Genomic DNA, 21283 nt, shown 5'->3' on the forward strand with positions numbered 1-21283 from the left:
GAGGATTACCCGACAGTTGGGAATTCCGCCTTCCATTCCTTATATGGCGTCACACATGGATTGGCAGCTAGTCGCAGCTCCACCCACTCTTCCTTAATTTGGTCGCACAAAGGATCTGACAGCCCCCACAGTGACCGCCCACTTTACCACACAAGGCCGGTCTGCCCATATACGGCAAACAATCGACTAAATTGTATATTTCTCTCTTCCTTGTCCCATTAATAGGGTACGGTGACTCGCACTGGGGCGAAAGCAGTGCGATCATGGCGGAGCGCGTTCAGCAGCCCCCGGCCAAACGGCTATGCTGCCGACCTGGCTACAATTCTGCCTGCCGACAGGGTCAGCGGGCTGGAGGATCTGGCTGTTCTGGTTCCGGCCAGACGGGTTCGTGCAAAACCCAGAGTCCGGAGTCGCTCCTGGACATCGCGGCGAGGAAGGTGGCGGAGAAGTGGCCGTTCCAGAGGGTGGAAGAGCGCTTTGAGAGGATTCCGGAACCCGTCCAGAGAAGGATTGTGTACTGGTCTTTCCCTCGGAGTGAACGGGAGATATGCATGTATTCCTCTTTCAATACCGGCGGAGAGGAGAGCGCAGCTGCCTGTGAGAAAGGCGACGAGAGTCGGCTGCCTTTCAGACGGGGTGTCGCTTTGGTCGAGAGTGGGTGCGTTGACAACGTACTGCAAGTCGGTGAGTGATCTCGGGAGTTGGACGGGAGGGCAGTGGAGGAGGGGGGGTTGTTTTCTGTTTATTCGAATTTATTTCCAAAACTCCGAGAGGGCCCACAGTCAGAGAATAAGGCAAACGTTGTCATCGACTAGTGGTAAAATACATGTCGAATAAACACGAAGAACAGTGTGAAAACCACGGTGGAAAGCGAAAATGGGCTAATTTGCTTTGAACAAAGGACGGAATGTGTCCGTAAGGCGCAGCAGGCATTACATGTGCGATCTGCATAAACACAATGCACATCCCTTCACATTTTTACTTTTGTGTTCCAGCTCCGAGCTGGAGAAGGCAGATAGGCTAATTAGCTTGCTAGCGCTACCTTGCTAATTATGTAAATATACGTGGTCGGTACAAGTAGGCTTGTGTGGTAGCTGGCAAGCTATTTTAGTCAACGGGAAATATGTTTTGTATTAGCTACCCAACTGAAGTCGAGTGGAAAATAATTACGGAAGTGATCATTGCTCTACTAGAAATGTAAACGAACAACAAGGTTGCATAGCTAGCCAAGTGATCATTCCTCTTCAGACAATGACTTTTGTTCGACGTGCGTCATATTGGCTCATATTTTCACGTCTCACGAAATACGTAGCATAACTACAAATTTAAACAGATATTTTAAGCATAGCCTACATGTTTGGGCGTAGCTAGATGGATAGCTAGTTTAATGTTACCCCTCTTGACTGTCGTTTTCTTTTCTTTTTTTTGGAGTGGAAATGAAAGGGGTGGAGGTGGGGGAGGTTATTTGCTGTAACCTGCTATAGCAACGGTTTATCTTTTTTTCCCAAGCATTCCGGTATGCACTCCTTTCAGTCACTGGCAGGTGGAACGTAATTGTACACGACTGTTTGGATACCAGCTATAGCCAACAGATTTGTTATCGCAAAAGACCACAGTGGTTATGAATTTTCCTGGGAGCAGGCAACCTCTCGTTTCTTTTCTCCAGATATAGAGTGCGCATATCAAATAGCCCACTGCAAGCCTGCAACTTCGTTTCAATTTAATGTGCAATTGCTGCTTTTCAGCTTTCTGAAATGGAAAAAAAAAACCTTTAAATGTATTTTCACTGTTTGGAAATAGAAAATATTTGAAAAGAGGGCCGTGCTGGCGATTTAAAGATGTAGGCTACGGCTTAAATATTCCATGCCGGAAATTGTCGATTCACAAGTAATCGGTGCCCATTTGTCCTGTCTGAACGCAGGATTTGGCCACTTTAGAAATCGGAAGGCACTGCCAAGGCAGAAACAAGAACGGAACGGAGGAAAAACAATGCAATGAATACCCAAGAGCAGTGAAAATGTCAGAGCACATTCCTACTTTCCATTGTCGAAATAATCTGTGGAATCCGAATGTGCGCCACTCGCTGGGGCTGCACGCGCTACGCTCCAGCACCTTTGTTTACTGCTTGGGTTATGTCGCGCTGAGGACTCCGATCTGCGGGCTGTTCTTCAGGTTTCCCCACCATTGGGCTCGGCTCAGGATCAGAATCCCCTCTCTGCACTGCATTATTTGATTTCTAATACGTTCTTCAAACCCTATTCTATGTTCACTGTATGCCCCCCACCCCCTTCCGAAGCGGGGCTTGAGCGGTTCCTCATCTGTAGTCGGTCCAACTCCCAGTTCGTATAGACAGCCTGCCTCTGTTCGGCCCTTATTGGATCTGATGAAAGCTCTGTGCATCCGGGCCGTTTTTTTTCTGGGGCTGTTTTTGTAAGATGAATGGGAACTGCTGTCTGTTTTCCAAAGGTTGCAGACTAGAATTAGCTTCGGTTTTGCTGGCAGGGGCTGCTGTGTGTGTGTGTCGTTATGTGGGCTTGCAATGAGGAACACCAGGGTATCACTCAGGGAATGTTTCTTGGCCGATCGCATCTCGGAGTCGCCTGGAATTCTCGGAGAAAAAGCCAGCCAAAAGGCGATAAATAAAAGATGCAGGCTTCTTTTTTCGGGGAAACGGCGTGTGGAGTGGAGGGGGTGACTGGGGCTTCTCATTAGTCCGCGAGACACGCTGCACACGCTATCCTCTCATTCGGCAGCACAGGAAAGGCCACTTCGGTCTTTTTTAGGGGGAGGGGTCCGCGGGGGGCTTGATTTCAAAGAGCTTATTAAGATTTGGACGGCGGGATCACGTTTCCTCTCTCTGCACCAGAAGGAAGATCATAAAACACTGTATATTCGGGCTACCCCCACCCCCGCCACCAAGTGATGCATGTCTCCATAATTAGTTATACCAGCGTTGCAGTTATAATAACAGTTACTCTTGTTCTTTTGTATTATTCCAAATACACTAGTGATTGTCCTTTGATGTTTGCTCAGTGGGTTTCGGGAGTTGGGTGAGGGAGATAAGAGGGTTCTCACCCCGATGTCGGGTGCAGGGGGAAGCGGCTCACCCCAGGGTATGCCCCCCCCCCCCCCCCCCCAATCCCATCCTCAGAAACAATGGCAGATATTTAATACAAATGCGCAAGATGGGACGTTGGCTTCCTCCTCTTCTGATCATTATTGTGAGCGCTCTATGAGCGGTGTGTGCCCCATTCAGCTGATCCCAGATCAGTTTCCCCAACACTAATGCAGTACTCCATGAACTGTGACTGCCCCATTCAGCTGATCCCAGGTCAGTTTACTCCACTATTGCTTTTTTACACTTAGGGTGCATATGTTTATGTTCGGTGTGGCTTGATGTAATGTCGGATGGCTTACAAAGATTTAACTCTGGATGTTATTCCAGATGTGGGTGCGTCCCACCTGGGGATTTCACCAGGCATCACGGAACTAGGGTCAGGATTTGGGCTGCTGTAACTGGCAGTCAACTTCAAAGTTCGGCTCACCCATGGTACTGCGGCTGTGATTGGACAATCGTGGCGGAGGCCACTCCCCCCTGCGGATTCTGTTCTCGCAGAGCCTTTGTGCTATTAATGTGTTATTAATGTGTTACTGATGTGTTGTGTATGGCAGGCATATGATCCTCTTATTATAATGGTGGGTTACATGAGCTGAAGACTGTGTGTGTCTGTGTGTCTGTGTGTCTGTGTGTCTGTGTGTCTGTGTGTGTGTGTGTGTGTGTGTGTGTGTGTGGCGAAGGGGGGCATGTTTACAGCGAAAACAGGAGCTGTGCGCGTTTGTATGCGTGTGTGCGAGATAGCGACAGAACAGCGCTTTCATCTCAGACTCTCTCCTGGGCCTCTCATCGCCCCAGAAACGCATCGGTAGGTGGGAAACGTGACTCCCTCGGACGTGAGGTAATGCGTGTGTTTGGAAGCAGCCGATATCTGTGCGGCTGGACCTGATGAATGATCTCTCGGTACAGTGGCCAAGTTCCCATTCTTACATCTGGCTGGGGTGTCCCCCCCCCCACCCACCCCCATCCCCAATTGATAAATGGTCCTTGTATAAACTGTGTAATGAGAAACGTCTGCTGTTGACTGAGCATGAATATTTGTCTGGAGAACACGCATAGTATGCCTACCTCCGAGGGTCTTGCCATTTCACACACCTTGGCGCTTGTCACATCTCACATGGCACACCTGCATGTGTGTCTGTGTGTGTGTGTTGCATGGCTGTGCATGTATATAAGTGCATATGTGTGTGTGTGTGTGTGTGTGTGTGTGTGTAAGTATCTGTCTGTGTGTGTGTATAAGTATCTGCCTGTGTGTGTGTGTGTGTGTGTGTGTGTGTGTGTGTGATAGAGGTGTTCTCCGACAGGCCGTAGCTCTGTATCGATCGCTGAGGCCCACAAGACTCTGCTAATAAAGATTTATTCTCCTCTGCTCTCAGTTCTGCACTCTCCGGCTGGGGGGGGTAATGTGATTAGCACATCACCCATCACTCAGCGCAACTGTATACGCCCCCCCCCCCCCCCCCCCCCTACCACACCTCCCTCACTGATGTACAGAGACCCTGAACCAGACTGCTGCACTGTTCTACTGAGAGAGAGATAGAGCGAGAGAGAGAGAGAGAATCCCAATACTAAAAAGCAATGCATCCTCTTTTCCTCCACTCATCTCCTTCTGGAAGTATCTGGGAAGGAGACGAGTGAAGGAAGGGAGGATGCATTTCTTTTTAGTATGCAGGCTGCCCGTGAAGAGAGGGACGGAGAGGGGGTGAGCAGGAAGAGAGCGTGAAGAGGTAGAAAGAGCAGGGCCAGATTGAGGGAAGAAGAACGGTGGGGAGAGGAGGTAAAACAGCTGATTGCTCCACTGGGTGAGACAAATTATTCTCTTCCCTAATCCGCACAGCTTGAGTGTGGAAAACCTCTCCCTCTGTCGCAGGTGGGAAGGATTCCGCAGCATTAGATTCTCCCAGATCAGTTTCGCCAAGACTAATGCAGCACACTATGAGCTGTGTCTGCCCCATTCAGCTGTTCCCAGATCAGTTTAGCCAACACTAATGCAGCGCACTGAGCTGTGTCTGCCCCATTCAGCTGATCTCAGATCAGTTTAGCCAAAACTAATGCAGCGCGCTATGAGCTGTGTCTACCCCATTCAGCTGATCCCAGATCAGTTTAGCCAACACTAATGCAGCGCTCTATGAGCGGTGTGTGCCCCATTCAGCTGATCCCAGATCAGTTTACTCCACTCTGTGTTTGTGTGTGTGTTGGTGAATCACACACACTGAACTGCTAAGGATTCCATCATTCTTCTTGTTGGAACCCCCAGCTGATTAGCAGCAGTTGGGAAAGGATAGAGGGAGCATGTGAGGAGAGAGGCCGAGGGGGAATGAGAAGAGAGGGGGAGTGAGAGGGAGCCCAGGCCTGAGAATCGGGAGGAAGTGGAGGTGTAAGCCAGGCCAGTGCAGTGGTCCCGCAGTGCACTGATTTAGCCCAAAGGATGTGGGCTGTATGGATGCCATATTTAGCACAGAGAATGGGTCCTCAGTGTGACTGACTCGGCTTACAGGAGGGAGCCCGGTTGTGTATCTGATTTTGATTATTGTTGTTTGTGTTTATGCGTGTGTGCGCACACATATATGAGGGTTTGATTAGGATTGTTTGTGTGTGTGAGTAGTCTCACTATGTGTGTGTGTGTGTGTGTGTGTGTGTGTGTGTGTGTGAGTAGTCTCACTGAGTGTGTGTGTACACATGTATGAGGGTTTGTTTATGATTATTTGTATATGCATGTTTATGTGTGTGTGAGTATTCTCCCTGTGTGTGTGTGTGTGTGTGTGTGTGGTGTGTCCTCCATATGGATGGGCGGGTGGGTAAGTCCCTGTGTGCACTGTGTTTACTCACACACAGAAGGTTGTGTGGAATGGCATGTCCCTGGTGTGGGTGGATCTCAGGTCTCAGGGGGAGAGACAGGTGGAGCTCCCTGCGCAGGTGAGCTCCTTGGCTTCTGGAGCGCACCTGGAGCAGGGGTGTCAGATGAACGCCTTTTCGTAATAAACACACATTCCTGGAGTCCATGCGAGCGTAACCTCACTTTAAGTTTTAAGTTTCTCCTTACCTGAGAGCGGAGCATTCAAACATATTAGCAGGTTTATGAGTGTGAGGCTGTGGCTTTGTTTTTGTCCTGTTTTAAACTTTTTTTGGATTGTGCGAGGGGCTGGTTAGGGTGGTGAAAAGGCACTTTACACAATGGAAGGTTTTTTTTGGGAGGTTTTTTACGCTCTCCCCCATTCCCCCATGCTGCATCACTCTGACAAATGGCCTCTCCCCATGCATCAGGAAGTGAGGGGTTAAAGGTTAAAGGCGGCTCTAGGTGAAGAGGAAGTGCCTTAATAAACACAGGGTGCGTTTCTCCTTTCCTCCGCTACCACCACGTCTCCTATCCGGACGTATGGGGGGAGGAGACGGGTGGAGGAAAGGAGGATACATTTTTTGAGTGTTTGGACGCCCCCAGAGCTTCTGGCAAACTTTTATTCTCTTGCTCACTTGCTCTCTTCCCTCCCGTCTCCATCTCCTCCCTCTTTCTCTCCTTCTCCCTCACTCGCCTCCTGTCTCTCTCCCCCTCCTCCACGAACACACCCTGCTTTCCCGTTTTCCTCCCCCACGCCAGTCTCTTATTGCAGTGTTACGTTATTATTTGTCCCCCCTGGATAGAGTTACAGCTCTTTGGTTCCCGTAATGTTATTACACGTGGGAATGTTCTGCACCTGCTGTCTCCCCTGCTCTGGGGGCGGAGGGGGGTGTGGGGCGGGTTGGTGCGGTACAGGGGGTGCGTGTGTGTGCCGAGGGCTCTGGTGGGGCGGAGGGGTGAGGGAGGGAGTTTTTGGATGGGGGGATTTCCTGCACGGATGTCCCTCCAGCACTGTGCCTGAGATTGGGGCCTTGGGATTCGGGGTACCCCTCCCCCCACTCTGCTCCAGCTGTGTGCAGAGGGAACCCCTTCCTGTTTTGACTCGGAGGCGGTTGAGTGAAATTCGGATGCGTGTGGCAGGTGCAGGGGGAGGTCACTGCTGCTCTGACGTGCGGGGGGAGGGGGGGTAGAGACCGCCCAGAGGGAAGGTGATATGCTGGAAACGGCTTGTGTGTGCAGCTGTGATGTCTCACTGAGTCCCCAGTGTGTGTGTGTGTGTGCGTGAGTGTGTGTGTGTGTGTGTGGTCTGTATTGCTATGCCTGGCTCCTGCCACTTCTCACTAAAGCTTCTGCCAACTGAATCCATGTCAAATAAATGTAAATCAAAAAGTGAAAGGTATTTTTATTAGTTTTTTAATAGTGTTCCTGGTGCGAAACGGTGTGCGCCAACCTTAATATATTCATTGGTCCCGACTTTGCCATTGCAGATGTACTGTATATTTAAAAGGTTTGGAGCTAACGTACAGCCTTTCACTGTGGTATGTACCCCTCTCTCTGAGGAGTAATGGTGAAAGAAATCCCGTTTCCACCTGAAGGACTCGGACCAGGTTCAGCCGCCAGGTGTGATATTTACCCGTGTGTCAGACTGGAAGAGCGAGAGGTGGAAGTAATCGTATTTCCCCCTGAAGGATACTGTCCAAAAGTTCAGGTTGTGCAGGACCATAGATTTCCCAAACCTTTCCTGAATCAACCCCACATGAACCTTCACTAATTTACATGAGCCTGACTCTCGTGCCTGACGGTACCCTGTAGCCATGACGATATTGTCAATATACCATGGCCTCGTGCCTCATTGTATGAGACAAAAACAAAAACAAGTTAAAGGTACAATAGGTAAGATTTATGTGTTAAAACATTGTTACAAGACCATTGTAAATCCCTTCCTATCATTGAAAAAGGCTCACTGGCATGTTGACTCACCCTCTGCCTGTGTTTATAGACCTTAAATTCGGGTTTCAAAATGTACAGTTGACGGCCCGGCACTGTACCAATCGTATAGCTGTACAATAATTCAAGCTCATTGGTTGAAAATTGGTTCCAAGTCCTATAATAGTTACCTATTGCACCTTTTAAATTTTTAAGTAGGCTAACTATTCCCCCCCCCCCCCCCCCCACCATCCTCAAATCAGGCGACTTGACGAGAGGTGCACTGTGAGCAGTCAGAGGTACACCCTGTGTTCCAGGTGTTCCAGGACGTGGGACAGGGTGTCCTCACAGAACAGAGCTCTCTGTCCTGGCTGTTTAGTGCTGATCTAAAACTAAAAGTGCTCTATTAAATCACATTCACCGAGGTGCCGTTAAGGCCAGCAGAACACACTGGTGCTGTTGGTGCCATGCAGCTGTACTGTATCTGACACCGGAGTGTGTTCAGGCTCACGGCCGTTTCACCAGCTCGCTGCCATTCTCTGCGTTGTAAGTTAATCGTGCATTCACATCGCAGGGTTTTATTTTGTAATTGGAATGTTATGGGTTGTTGAAGCTCTTTCTCACAAACGTCAGATTGGCCAATGTTGCGGCCCCAATGTTTAGTGTTTTCAGAAGAAAAATGATGTCAAGGTTTGTGTGTGTGTGTGCGCACCGGAGCATCGGGAGGAAACCCGTATACTCTTTCGGGGAATGCGTAGGAGATTCCAGGGGCTTGGATCTTCTAGAAGAGCTGTTTAGAGAATGAGAGCAGGGACTGAATCAGCTGCTCAGCAGGTGGACTATGGCAGGGGGAGAAAGCCTTTCTGTGGGGACGGTGCGTTTGTGAGCGCCGTGTGTTTGTGAGGACGGTGTGTTTGTGAGGACGGTGTGTTTGTGAGGACATTGTATTTGTAAGGACATTGTGTTTGTAAGGACCGTGTGTTTGTGAGGACGGTGTTTTTGTGAGGACCGTGCGTTGTGAGGACCGTGTGTTTGTGAGGATGGTGTGTTTGTGAGGACCGTGCGTTTGTATGGACCGTGAGGGAGTGTCTCCTCTGTGTGAAGCTGACCTTTCGAAATTTGTAGATGAAGAAAAGTTGCAAGAGCTAGTTAATTGGAAAAAAGAAAGCTCTGATATCAATATTCAGTCATCTCTATGCATATATTAATGTCCGTATAATATTACTGCTTTACCTCCTCTTTGATACACAGATAATAAATAAATGCATGATGGCGGCCGGGCTACGTGCCTTTCATATGGATATGAGTACATATTTCACACCCCTCTGGCTCCTCCCATCACTCTGCTTAATAAACGCATCATGTATGCGCATATATTTACCAGGGTCTCCCAAGGACTGCTGAAGTAGGAGATGAAACACGGTTTAAATTAGCGGCTGTGTGAAACGCCCTTCGGTTACTCCAGGAGTTACCCATAATCCCCCCCTTCATTTTCCTGCTTTCTCCCCCTCTGTTCTGCTATTCTCCATCCCTCTATTCTCCATCCCTCTATTCTGGTCAAATTTTGGAAAAACATTTCAAAATGTTTGACATGTATTTGTGTCAATCTATTACATGGCATTTACACTTCTTGCAAAAGACAATGTATGTCAATGTAAGGGAAATTAATTTTTTATTATTATGAATTATTATTATTTTAATTATTACTTTATTATTATTTTAGGATTGTTTGTTTTTCAGAAGCTTCCCTGTTTGCTTAGCTATAATGTTACATATCTACTCCCTCTCGTAGTAGTCCTAATGGAAGTAAGTCATCTGACCATCAGTCAGTCTGTATGAACAGCCTAAATAATTACGATTACAAAATAATGTATTTGCACAAAACTGTGAAATAGTGGAAGGAAAGGGGAAGAAATGATAATATTTTAGGGTTGCTATGACTACTGCGGTTGGTGCATCCAGCTGTGTGTTTTCTATTAGTATTATCTATTCATACCAGACCTGGGTCTAATACGTATGGAAAATATGTTTTGCATCCTTTTCTGTGCTCACTTGATCTTGCCTGGTGCCGTTGAGCCAGTTTTGAGAGTGTTTAATCCGTTCCAGTATACCAGACAAGCAAGCTCAGTAAAGTGTAGGAAAGTATTTGAATCTGAAACAATTACGTATTTGACCCAGGTCTAATTCATACAGCTGCAGGATACAGAGTAAATGTTGGGGCGATAGACTGTGAAATGTTTGGTGATAAATCATCCCACACTTCCATTGTCCTTCCCAGGCAGCGGAGCATCGGCTCCCCCTCTATAGCCGGGTCCCTCCTGGGATATCTTCCCATTGGGGGAGTTTTCTCTCAGCGCTGTTTAAGGGTTTTTCTCCCCGTAAGGGAGATTATTTTACCTCATGTGCTATCTTGAGGGTTCTGGTCTGGTGTTAGCGCTCCTGCTGCTCCTGTGACAGTCTTCTGGAAAAAACACAGTATCAATAAAATGTAATTGAATTCGCCATTTACAGGCTTTGAACCTGCAGCCCTCTGGGTCAAAGGGCATGTAGAGGGTATGGTGCGCAAGTTGGAGTCGGAGGGTTGCCGGTTCGATCCCACCCTGGGTGTGTCGAAATTTCCCTGAGCAAGAAACGTGACCCCCCCCAAATGCTCCTGACGAGCTGGTTGGTGCCTTGCATGGCAGCCAATCGCCGTTGGTGTGTGAGTGTGTGTATGAATGGATGAATGAGAAGCATCAATTGAACTGCTATATAAATGCCAACCATTGACCATTCGAGTACCATTTTCCATATTGTACAGGAGGGCCAAAACAAATTTGAATGAAGCAATGTTTTTGTTTAGGTTTTTACCCTTTATTTCAATGTAGTTTAGGATGGTACATCCACATCTTTTACCACTAGATAGATCGCAAGAGCTTTCTTTTGATATCCTAGAATGCTCATTTTGGCTCAATTGACTTGCACCCCAAACCCTGGATGTTTCCTAACCTCTCCCCCTCCTCTCCCTGGATGTTCCCTAACCTCTCCCCCTCCTCTCCCTGGATGTTCCCTAACCTCTCCCCCTCCTCTCCCTGGATGTTACCTGACCTCTCTTCCTCTCCCTGGATGTTACCTGACCTCTCCCCCTCTGCCCTGATGTTCCCTAACCTCTCCTCCTCTCCCCGGATGTTCCCTAACCTCTCCTCCTCTCCCCGGATGTTCCCTAACCTCTCCCCCTCTCCCTGGATGTTCCCTAACCTCCCCCCCTCTCCCCGGCTGTTCACTAACCTCTCCCCCTCTCCCCGGCTGTTCCCTAACCTCTCCTCCTCTCCCCTGATGTTCCCTAACCTCCCCCCCCTCTCCCCGGATGTTCCCTAACCTCTCCTCCTCTCCCCTGATGTTCCCTAACCTCCCCCCCTCTCCCCTGATGTTCCCTAACCTCTCCTCCTCTCCCCGGACTTCCCTAACCTCTCTCCCCCCCTCTCTCTCCCAGGGTTCCACCTGAGCGGGACGGTGCGTGAGCCGGCCACGACGACGGAGCCCGAGGCGTCCTACAGCGTGTCGATCAGCTTCGACCGCTGCAAGATCACGGCGGTGACGTGCAGCTGCGGCGACCGCGACATCTTCTACTGCGCCCACGTGGTGGCGCTGTCCCTGCTGCGCATCCGCCGGCCGCTGCAGGCGCGGCTGCACCTGCCCATCTCCGAGACGCTGCTGCAGATGAGCCGCGACCAGCTGCAGAAGCTGGTGCAGTACCTCATCACCGTGCACCACACCGAGGTGCTGCCCACCGCCCAGCGGCTCGCCGACGACATCCTGTCGCAGAACTCGCAGATCAACCAGGTCCACGGTGAGGAGGGGGGAGGGGGGAGGGGGGAGGGGGAGAGAGGGGAGAGGGGAGGGGGGAGAGGGGAGAGGGGAGAGGGGAGAGGGGAGAGGGGAGAGGGGAGAGAGGAGAGAGGAGAGAGGAGAGAGGAGAGAGGGGAGAGGGGAGAGGGGGGAGAGGGGGGAGGGGGGAGGGGGGAGAGGGGAGAGGGGAGAGGGGGGAGAGGGGGGAGAGGGGAGGGGGGGGAGAGGGGGGAGAGGGGGGAGGGGGGAGAGGGGAGGGGGGGAGAGGGGGGAGAGGGGGAGAGGGGGGAGAGGGGAGAGGGGAGAGGGGAGAGGGGAAGGGGGGGGGAGAGTACCCGCCCTGTGTTCTGCGCAGACCTGCGTTCAAATGGTTTTGGATTCAGCTGCGCTGTGCGTTATAGGATGTTGGTCTGGTTTTTGTTCGACTCACGCCGCAAATTTCTGTCCGATAAGTGAACGACCTTAGCACACGAGTGCTTTTGTTTAGAAATCGTGGTTCGCTTAAATCGTGGCAGTGTGAAACGTAACGGTGCCAAACCAAAAAATGCAACCTTGTATTTGGCTCATCCCAAATCGAGCGAACGATGGGTAAGCGCTCTCAAACACTTTTCTGTATTCGACTAAGCTTGCCTGGCCTTTTGTGACCAATGAAATGATCCCAAAAAGTGTAAACTCCACCCATCTGCTCCTGCTTGGCGGCTCAGATGCACCAGGCAAGATCAGTAGAGCACTGAAAAGTATTTGAGCCCAAAATGAGTGATATTTGAAGCCAGATCTGGTTCTGTAGGAGTCTGAATAAGGAGTCTGGTATCTCTGAAATACACTGTGCTGAAAGGGAGGAACCAGGAACAGGAAGCCAGTCTCCAGTGTGCTGTTAATCTCCTGTCAGTAACTGTGGAGTATTAGTTCAGCACACCGCAAACGCGTAACTGGACCTAGGAAGTGGTTTGGAACAATGGAATTTCCCATAGATTAAAAATGTAAAAGTCTTATCTTCTCATGAGCAAACAATTGCACAACCTCCTTCTCTCTCACTGTTGCAATGGGTGGGGCTTTAACACGCTATACCAATGGGAGCAAACGTGTGACCAGCCCCTCCAGTCAAGCCATAAATAAAACTGTGCCCACGCAGTCAGACAGTCAGTTACTCTGTAAATCTGAGCCAGGCTCTGCAGAAGGCAGAAAGGCTGTGAGTAGGCAGTGAGTAATTGGTAGTCCAAAGGTAATCAGTAAATAAGCATGGTGGGAGCTGTGAGTAATCCTGAGTAATTCATTCCTTCATTCCTTGCGTTGATGTAGCGCTTTTCTCACCAGCCGGCGACTCAAAGCGCTTTACAGTGTTGAGGGGGAAACTCGCCTCAACCACCCCCAATGTGTGGCACATACCTGGGTGATGCAACGGCAGCCATTTTGTGCCAGAACGCTCGCCACACATCAGCTGATATGGAGAGGGAAAGTTTTTTTTTTTTTAGGCAATGAAATCAGGGATTGATTAGGGTTTGTAATTTAGCCAGGACAGCGGTATAAGCGGTGAGTAGTCGGTGAGTAGTCGGTGAGTAGTCGGTGAGTAGTCGGTGAGTGTGAGTAGTGACTAAGGCCGTGTGTTGCTGCTGTCTGTGCAGGGGCCCCGGACCCCACGGCAGGGGCCAGCGTGGAGGATGAGAACTGCTGGCACCTGGACGAGGAGCAAGTGCAGGAGCAGGTGAAGCTCTTCCTCTCGCAGGGCGGTTACCACGGCAACGGCAAGCAGCTCAACCTCCTCTTCGCCAAGGTATGCCCCCTCACCCCACCGCACCCCACCCCATTGACCTCCGCCCCCTCCCCCTCGAAGGCCACACACTCTGTACCACTTCTTCCTTCTTCTTCCTTCCTCTGTGGAGTCCTGCCCATCAACTGTTCTCTGCCCCCACTTTAAATTCACACAGGCTCCTTCTGTCCCTCCTCCATGGGTTACTCCCGTTAAAGCAGGTCCGTTTTCACACGACTTCTGATCGTTTTTTTCCTCGTTCTCTTAGGAAAAAAAAAAAAAAAATCTAAATTCTAATTAAAAAAAGATTAATTATTCATGTTTATTTAAGGCATAATGGAGGAGTGTGAGGTGTGAGCAGTGTTTTAATCCTGTAACGTCACGGTAAACGCGTGTCTCCGATCCTTAATTTATCCTGGACACGCCGCTTAATTAAAAATCTCCTCAGTGAGTCACGATGCAGCAGGCGAGGCCTGGTGCTGTGTGTTAGCGCGTTAGCGCAGGGTGCTACTTCATCATCAGAGGGTGATGTAACTAGTGTGTAACTAGTCCTGGTGTTACTCAAGAACCAGAGTGACTTTCATTACATTACATTATTGCCATTTGGCAGACGCTCTTATCCAGAGCGACGTAGAGTTGATTTGACTGAGTTTCTCAGTGTAGATTCTGTTAGCCTAACGCTACTGTGTTTCTCAGCATCAAGTCTTTGTTAGCCTTGCACCAATGAGTTTCTCAGTATAAACTCTGTTAACCTGGCCCCGCATTGAGTTTCTCAGTGTCAATTTGTTGTTAGGCTAGCACCACCGAGTATCTCAGTGTAGATTCTGTTAGCCTAGCACCACTGAGCACTGAGCACCTCTCAGCGTAGATTCTCTGTTGCTCTAACGCCACTGTGAGTTTCTCTGAATGAGTGGAGTGTTGTTTTTACGACAGAGTGTGTTTTTCTGAGTGAGTGGAGTGTTGTTTTTAGGACAGAGTGAGTTTCTCTGAGTAAGTGGAGTGTTGTTTTTACGACTCAGTGAGTGGAGTGTTGTTTTTACGATAGAGTGAGTTTCTCTGAGTAAGTGGAGTGTTTTAACGACAGAGTGAGTTTTTCTGAGTAAGTGGGGTGCTGTTTTTACGACAGAGTGAGTTTCTCTGAATAAGTGGGGTGCTGTTTTAACGACAGAGTGAGTTTCTCTGAGTGAGTGGGGTGCTGTTTTTAAAGCCTCTCTCCCCCTTGTGTTCACACATTAAAGTACTTAGCCTTCTGCTGCTAATGTCTTTTCCAGTTTAATGACAGAGAGAGTGTTCTCTGTGCATTCACTGAGTGTTTATGGATTTTTCGGGGCTTGCGTTCAGCGTGGGGCTTATTTGTGTCTCTGATGTTTGTAGCAGAGCTCTCAGTCTGTTAGTTCACATTTCAGTATTTATTTGCCCTTCCTGCAAATAAATGTGGGGCAGCTCCTAAAGGAGCTAATTCTGACTGAATAAATAGCAGCACATTCACTTCTCAGCAGGAAACCTGTGCTTGGGTGAATGTGTGTATTTGTGTGTGTGTGTGTGTGCGTGCATGTTTGTGTATGGGTGTATGGGTGTATTTGTGTGTTTGTGTGAGTGCGTGTCTGTGTGTGTGTGCGTACATGTGTGTGTTTGTATGTGTGTACATGTGCCTTTGTGTGAGTGCGTGTCCGTGTGTGTGTGTGTGTGTGTGCATGTGTGTGTGTATGTACACGTGTGTGTGTGCATGTGTGTGTGTATGTACACGTGTGTGTGTATCACAGCTCTCTCTCTCTCTCTGCAGGTGCGGGAGATGCTGAAGATGCGGGACTCTAACGGGGCTCGGATGCTCACTCTGATCACCGAGCAGTTCATGGCCGACCCTCGCCTGGCGCTCTGGAGACAGCAGGGCACGGCCATGACCGACAAGTACAGGCAGCTGTGGGACGAGCTGGGTGAGTGCCTGCCGTTACGCTGCCGTTACGCTGCCGTTACACCTGTATTACACCACCGTTACACCTGTATTACACCACCGTTACACCTGTATTACACCGCCATTACACGTGTATTACACCACCGTTACACCTGTATTACACCGCCATTACACCTTTCACACCAAGGGGCCAAAACAGGGCTTTGTTTTTGAGGCTCATTTCCTGATCTTGCAGAGATACGCTGCTCACTAGCAGCACTGCGGTTGGCTCCAGTATACAGCAGGCGTTTCAGCCTCCCTCTCAATGTAAAGACAAGATTTATTTCTTCTGCTAATGTGTCATTATGTGCATTAAGTTATTTGGACAACACAGTAATTCTTTGAGGAGGAATCGGGGACTGTTAGCCTCTGTTAGCCTCACACGCAGTCTGTGTGGAGGAGCCTCACTTACTGCCTAGTCTCTGGCTGAAAATTGTATAACACGGAGGCGCCAGAAAAATGTACTTCTGCGGTTTCAAAACGCTTTTTACAAGCCCATGGATAGTCAGTGGGTGACATCACAGGCACTTGGTCCATTCAAACAATCTATACATCACACCTGCATCACAATGTTACATCTGTATGACACCTGTATGTCTGTGTGTCTGTGTCTGTGCGTGTGTGTGTGCGTGTGCGCATGTCTGCAGGAGCTCTGTGGATGTGCGTGGTGCTGAACCCACACTGTCGGGCGGAGCACAGGTGGGCGTGGCTCCGGCAGCTCAGGAAGTGGAACTCCGTTGACGTCTGCCCCTTGGAGGATGGTAACCATGGCAGCGAGCTGCCCAACCTCAGCCACTCCCTCCCTCAGGGTGCGCATGGCAACCAAGGTGAGACCCGATCAGGTGTGAGAAACCACTTCCTGTTTGTGTCCCTGAGCTAAATCATCCTCCTGAGGGGTGCTGTACCACAGGTTCTCAGCCAGGGATTTGAACCCGTGACCCCTCTCTGCTCCGAGACCTTCTGCTCTTGCCTCTACCCTCCCGACAGACACACAGATCATGCAAGAGTTAAACTCACAACATCACTGCTAAATTGAACTGACATTGCACTGCATTATGTTAAACTCACTTAGCACACTCTCTAAAGCAACTTACAAAAGCTCAACATCAGCCAGTTCGCCGAATCTTCTTGACTATAAAGATTTCCGCATATTTTAATTTAATGAAGCCTGTCTCTCAGAGTCACTCATTTGGAGGACTGCCCTCTTCCCTGTTTCTCCACTGTCTCCCCTACATCTCACAAACATTGTCCTAATTTGTGGTATTGTTTGGGCACAGTGCACCACCTGAAGATACTCCTTCATGTAACACATCCGATGAGTATCTGTCCCCACTCTGCTGTGTGTTAACGCACGGTGTGTGTCATTGTACCTGCATTGTTTCCTGACTTCCTGTCGAGCGACCACCCACCTGGAGATTGTCTTTAGCGTAGCACGCCCGTTACGTCTTTATTTAGGCGTATCTGACCCCAGTGCCCCCCCTCCCCCCCCCAGACTCGAGCAGCAGACCCCACAGGACGGTGTTCACGCGGGCCATCGAGGCGTGCGACCTGCACTGGCGGGACCCCCACCTGCAGCGCATCATCAACAGCGACCCGGACCCCGGCTGCTGTTACCGCGACAACGCGGCGGACTGCTCGCCCTCGGACACCCACGGCTGGCCCATGTGGCAGGGTGAGAACTTCCTGTTCCCGTTTGAGATCAGAACTGCGAAGGACGCAGGATTCTGTTCCTGTTTTTATGGAGGTGGGGGGGGCTCCATGTCATCAGCATGTTTCCCAGTCGCTCTGTGAAATATTTTTGTGTTCAATTTCTCAATGTGACTGCTGACATTTATATTCTTCCTCTTTCTCCTGTCCTTCTGTATCTCCCTTTCGCTCTCTACCCCCTCTTTCTCGTTTTCTCACTCACTTGTTCTCCTCTTTCCCTCTCCTTCCTTGTTCTCTTTCCCTCGCTCACTTTGTCCCTCTCTCCCTCTCCTGCTCCCCCCCTCTCTCCCTCTCCCGCTCCCCCCCTCTCTCCCTCTCCCTCTCCCTCTCCCTCTCTCTCTCTCTCGCTCCCTCTCCTGCTCCCCCCCCTCTCTCTCTCTCTCTCTCTCTCTCGCCCCCCTCTCTCTCTCTCTCTCTCTCCCCCCCCCTCTCTCTCTGTCTCTCTCTCTCTGTAGAACACGTCCCGACAGCGTGTGCGCGGGTGGATGCCCTAAGGTCACATGGTTACCCCCGGGAGGCGCTGCGGCTGGCCATCGCCGTGGTGACCACCCTGCGCCGACAACAGCAGAGACAGCTGGAGCTCTTCCGCCGACACAAGAAAGGTGTGTGTGTGTGTGTGTGTGTGTGTGTGTGTGTGTGTGTGTGGCCCAAAAGGCTTTTTGTCAACAGTTTTAGTTTTTTCTGAGTTGCCATTAACTTTTTGCCTCAAAATGATTCTCTTTATGATAGTTATAATTTGAAGACATTGAATATTAACATTACCGTCTTGTGTGAAATGTTATAAGATATTCAAGATATTCATTATCCTCTTGATGATGAAGATAATTATTTCCTCTCTCTCTCTCTCTCTCTCGCTCCTGCTCTCGCTCTCCAGAGTTGCTCCACAAAGGCGTGACCTCCATCTCGAACTCGGAGGGCTGGGTGGGGCACCCCCTGGACCCCATCGGCACCCTGTTCAGCACGCTGACGGAGACGGGGCGGGGGGGGGAGGACGGCCCCTCCTTCCTGGAGCCCCCGGAGGGCGGCGGCCAGGCCAAGCGCCCGGAGCCCCAGCCCCTGCCCCCGCGCCGGCCCCAGCCGGAGGGCGACCCCTGGCTGCCCCTGGCCGTGGAGATGGCCCTGCTGGGCCTGGGGCAGCAGCGGAACATGCCGGAAGGCCTCTACGCCCAGGAGAAGGTGGGCCGCAGCGAGGAGCAGCTCATCGGCAGGCTGCAGGAGGTGGTGCTGGACCACGGCCTCCTCAAGATCTTCCGCAAGCAGGCCATGTTCCTCCTGGAAGGTAACGTTTCGCCTCTAGCCGGGTGACCTTCTGGGTCGTGCCACATTGATGTGTAATGTGCTGCGTGCAGAGGTGGTATTTCTCCCCTTATGAAGTATGACATGGTTTGTGAAGCCATTATGCCATGCTCATGAAGGCTTTACATAGGCTTCATAAAGCCTTTATTAGCAACACTTTGTGTAAAGTTAGACATTAGATTAGACATTCTCCCTGAAGAGAATCACACAACCACAAAACCCCCCACTCAGGCGTGTCCCTTTTTTCATTTAGGAGTTAGGGTACCTCCATTTTTGGCCCAAAGACTGGACAAACCCCCTCGATCCACCAGAATCAGAATCTCCCTGTAGCCAACACTGTAACTGACATGGTGGCTCTCCCACTAAAGGGAAAGGAGATTCCTGCTTGATTCATTATTTATGATGAAAACATTTGTTCATTGGAGTTCAGTTTCAGAACTATAATCCTCTCACCCTCTCTCCCCCCCCCCCCTCCCCCCCCCTCTCCCTCTCCCTCTCTCTCCCTCCCTCTCTCTCCCTCCCTCTCTCTCCCTCCCTCTCTCTCTCTCTCTCTCTCTCTCTCTCTCAGGTGGTCCGTACAGTGGTCTGGGGGAAATCGTTCACAGGGAGAGCGTCCCCATGCACACCTTCGCCAAGTATCTCTTCTCCTCTCTGCTACCTCACGACGCTGACCTTGCCTACAGGATTGCACTGAGAGCCATGAGGTTTGTGACAGCACCACACCAGGCAGGGAGGGGTACTGCAGGTGGAGCTTGATTGGCCTCTGTGTTGATTGTGCAAAAGAAAATCCACCTCAATTTACTGTCACGGAAAGTTTACCATATTTCTCTCTAATGGAAAAGACCCCCATTGGAGGGAATGGGCAGAGTCTAGGATGACCCAGGAAGTGGAAATACATAGATGGGACAGTCAGTGTCTCTATGAATCTCTTTCTCTGCCCCCCCCCCCTTTCTCTCACTCTCTCTCCAGTCACTTATTTCTCACCTCCAATCCCAGAAATCAATCGCGGTCGCCATCTTTAAAGAAAATTCGAATCCATTGAATGTTCCTTCTAGCAGCTAGAAGCCAGAATATTCTTTGAGCAAGAAAACATGAGCACATCTTTTGCAGAAGTATTTTTCTGGAAACAGTGACTTATAAACGATTCACCCCGGATCGACCTCTCCCCTTCTGCCATGCGTGTGCCACGCGTGTTTAACTGGCGTGGTTTCTCAATTCCCTCGTCTTCACCTCCTTTTCTTGCTCTCTGTCCCGATGGGTGGAACAAAGAGCTACGAGAAGACCTCCGAAGCCCCCCCCCTCTCTCCCCCTCTCTCTCTCCCTCTCCCCCTCTCTTCCCCTCTCTTCCCCTCTCTCCCCCTCTCTCCCTCTCTCTCTCTCTCTCTCCCCCCCTCCCTCTTTCTCTCTCGCTCTGTGAAGTGGGGTCAAAGGGGAAGCGTATACGTTGGGCACTTCCTGTCAGAGCCTCTCTGAAGCTTTGAACGCAGCGTTCCGCCCCTCTCTCTCTGGCCCGAGGAGACCGGCAGCAGTAACAGCTGGGCCTCCAGCAGGTTTAAGTTTAGACCGGCGCTGTGGGGATTTAACGCTGCGCCTCCGCCGAACCCTTAAATCACCGCAGCACAATCAGCCTGCACTGAGCCAGTAAACTCACTGGGTGTGTGAAGATGGATGTAACGTTGTGTGTGTGTGTGTGTGCGTGTGTGTGTGTGTGTGTGTGACAGAATGTGTGTGTGTGTGTGTGTGTGTGTGTGTGTGTGTGTGTGTGTGTGTGTGTGTGACAGAATGTGTGTGTGTGTGTGTGTGTGTGTGCGTGTGTGTGTGTGTGTGTGTTTGTGTGTGTGTATGTGACAGAATGTGTGTGTGTGTGTGTGTGACAGAATGTGTGTGTGTGTGTGTGTGTGTGACAGAATGTTGCAGTCTCACCTGTTAAACCTGTACAGCCCCCCCATCCCGTAATTACAGAGTGAAAAATGGCATGTGCGTGAAAAGAGTCGTTCAGAAGCCATCAGCAGTGCAGAAACACTGCTTGTTATGGGTCTGCCTGGGGCCTGATTTAAATTCATAAACGCCAATAAGACAGTCTGCGTGTTACAAACCAGGGGTGTGCGTGTGAGTACGTATGTACGAACGTGTGTGCATGCGTTTGTGTATGCCTGTGTTTGTGTGTGTTTATGTGTGTGTGTGTGTGTGCGTGCGTGCATGTTTGTGTATGCCTGTGTTTGTGTGTGTGTGTGTGCGTGTGTGTGTGCGTGCGTGTTTGTGTATGCCTGTGTGTGTGCGTGTGCGTGTGTGCGTGTGCGTGTGTGTGCGTGCGCGTGTGTGTGCGTGTGTGTGTGTGTTTGTCTGTGCCTGTGTGTGTGTGTGTGTGTGTGTATGCGCGTGTGTGTGTGTGTATGCGCGTGTGTGTATGTATGCCTGTGTGTGTGTGCTTGTGTGCGTGCGTGTGTGTGTGTGTATGCGTGTGTGTGTATGCGTTTGTGTGTGTGCGTGTTTGTTTATGCCTGTGCGTGTGTATGCCTGTGTGTGTGTGCCTGTGCGTGTGTGTGTGTGTGTGTGCGTGTGTGTGTGTGTGATCATTGGAGGAGAATCATCAGGAGATGCAGCAACACTGAGTGTTGGACGGTGTGTGTTGTTGCGGTGTGGTCTCTCCCCCTCCTCTGTAATAACTGGCGGTCGGCCTTGGTTTCGGGTTCGAGATCTTCCCCCCTCGGACTCCCTCTGCCTTTCCAAACAAGAGGGGCCGCAAATCCCGCATTCCCTAGAAAGCCTCCTCTGGCCTCGGCTGGAAGTGTGTCACAGGTTACCGGGAGGCTCCAGGATATGAAACTGCACATAAATAATACCCGTAAATCATCCGAATGCTCCCCTCCGGATGTT

At 50.4% G+C, this 21283-nt stretch overlaps 1 protein-coding gene across 1 annotated transcript in view; it reads left to right on the top strand.

Annotated features, from left to right (window-relative positions):
• Positions 1-21283, top strand: part of LOC133141102 (zinc finger SWIM domain-containing protein 6-like) — a 28053-nt gene continuing 6770 nt past the window's right edge. Inside the window, exons 1-9 of the mRNA XM_061261500.1 lie at positions 1-684; positions 11350-11706; positions 13328-13476; positions 15236-15386; positions 16051-16230; positions 16896-17075; positions 17566-17712; positions 17985-18389; positions 18975-19110. Of these exons, the coding sequence (XP_061117484.1) occupies positions 264-684; positions 11350-11706; positions 13328-13476; positions 15236-15386; positions 16051-16230; positions 16896-17075; positions 17566-17712; positions 17985-18389; positions 18975-19110 (2126 nt within the window). The 5' untranslated portion in view covers positions 1-263. The remainder of the gene's footprint in view (positions 685-11349; positions 11707-13327; positions 13477-15235; positions 15387-16050; positions 16231-16895; positions 17076-17565; positions 17713-17984; positions 18390-18974; positions 19111-21283) is intronic.

Source organism: Conger conger, chromosome 11 (genome assembly GCF_963514075.1).
Source record: "Conger conger chromosome 11, fConCon1.1, whole genome shotgun sequence".
In the NCBI taxonomy this organism is placed as follows: Eukaryota; Metazoa; Chordata; class Actinopteri; order Anguilliformes; family Congridae; genus Conger; species Conger conger.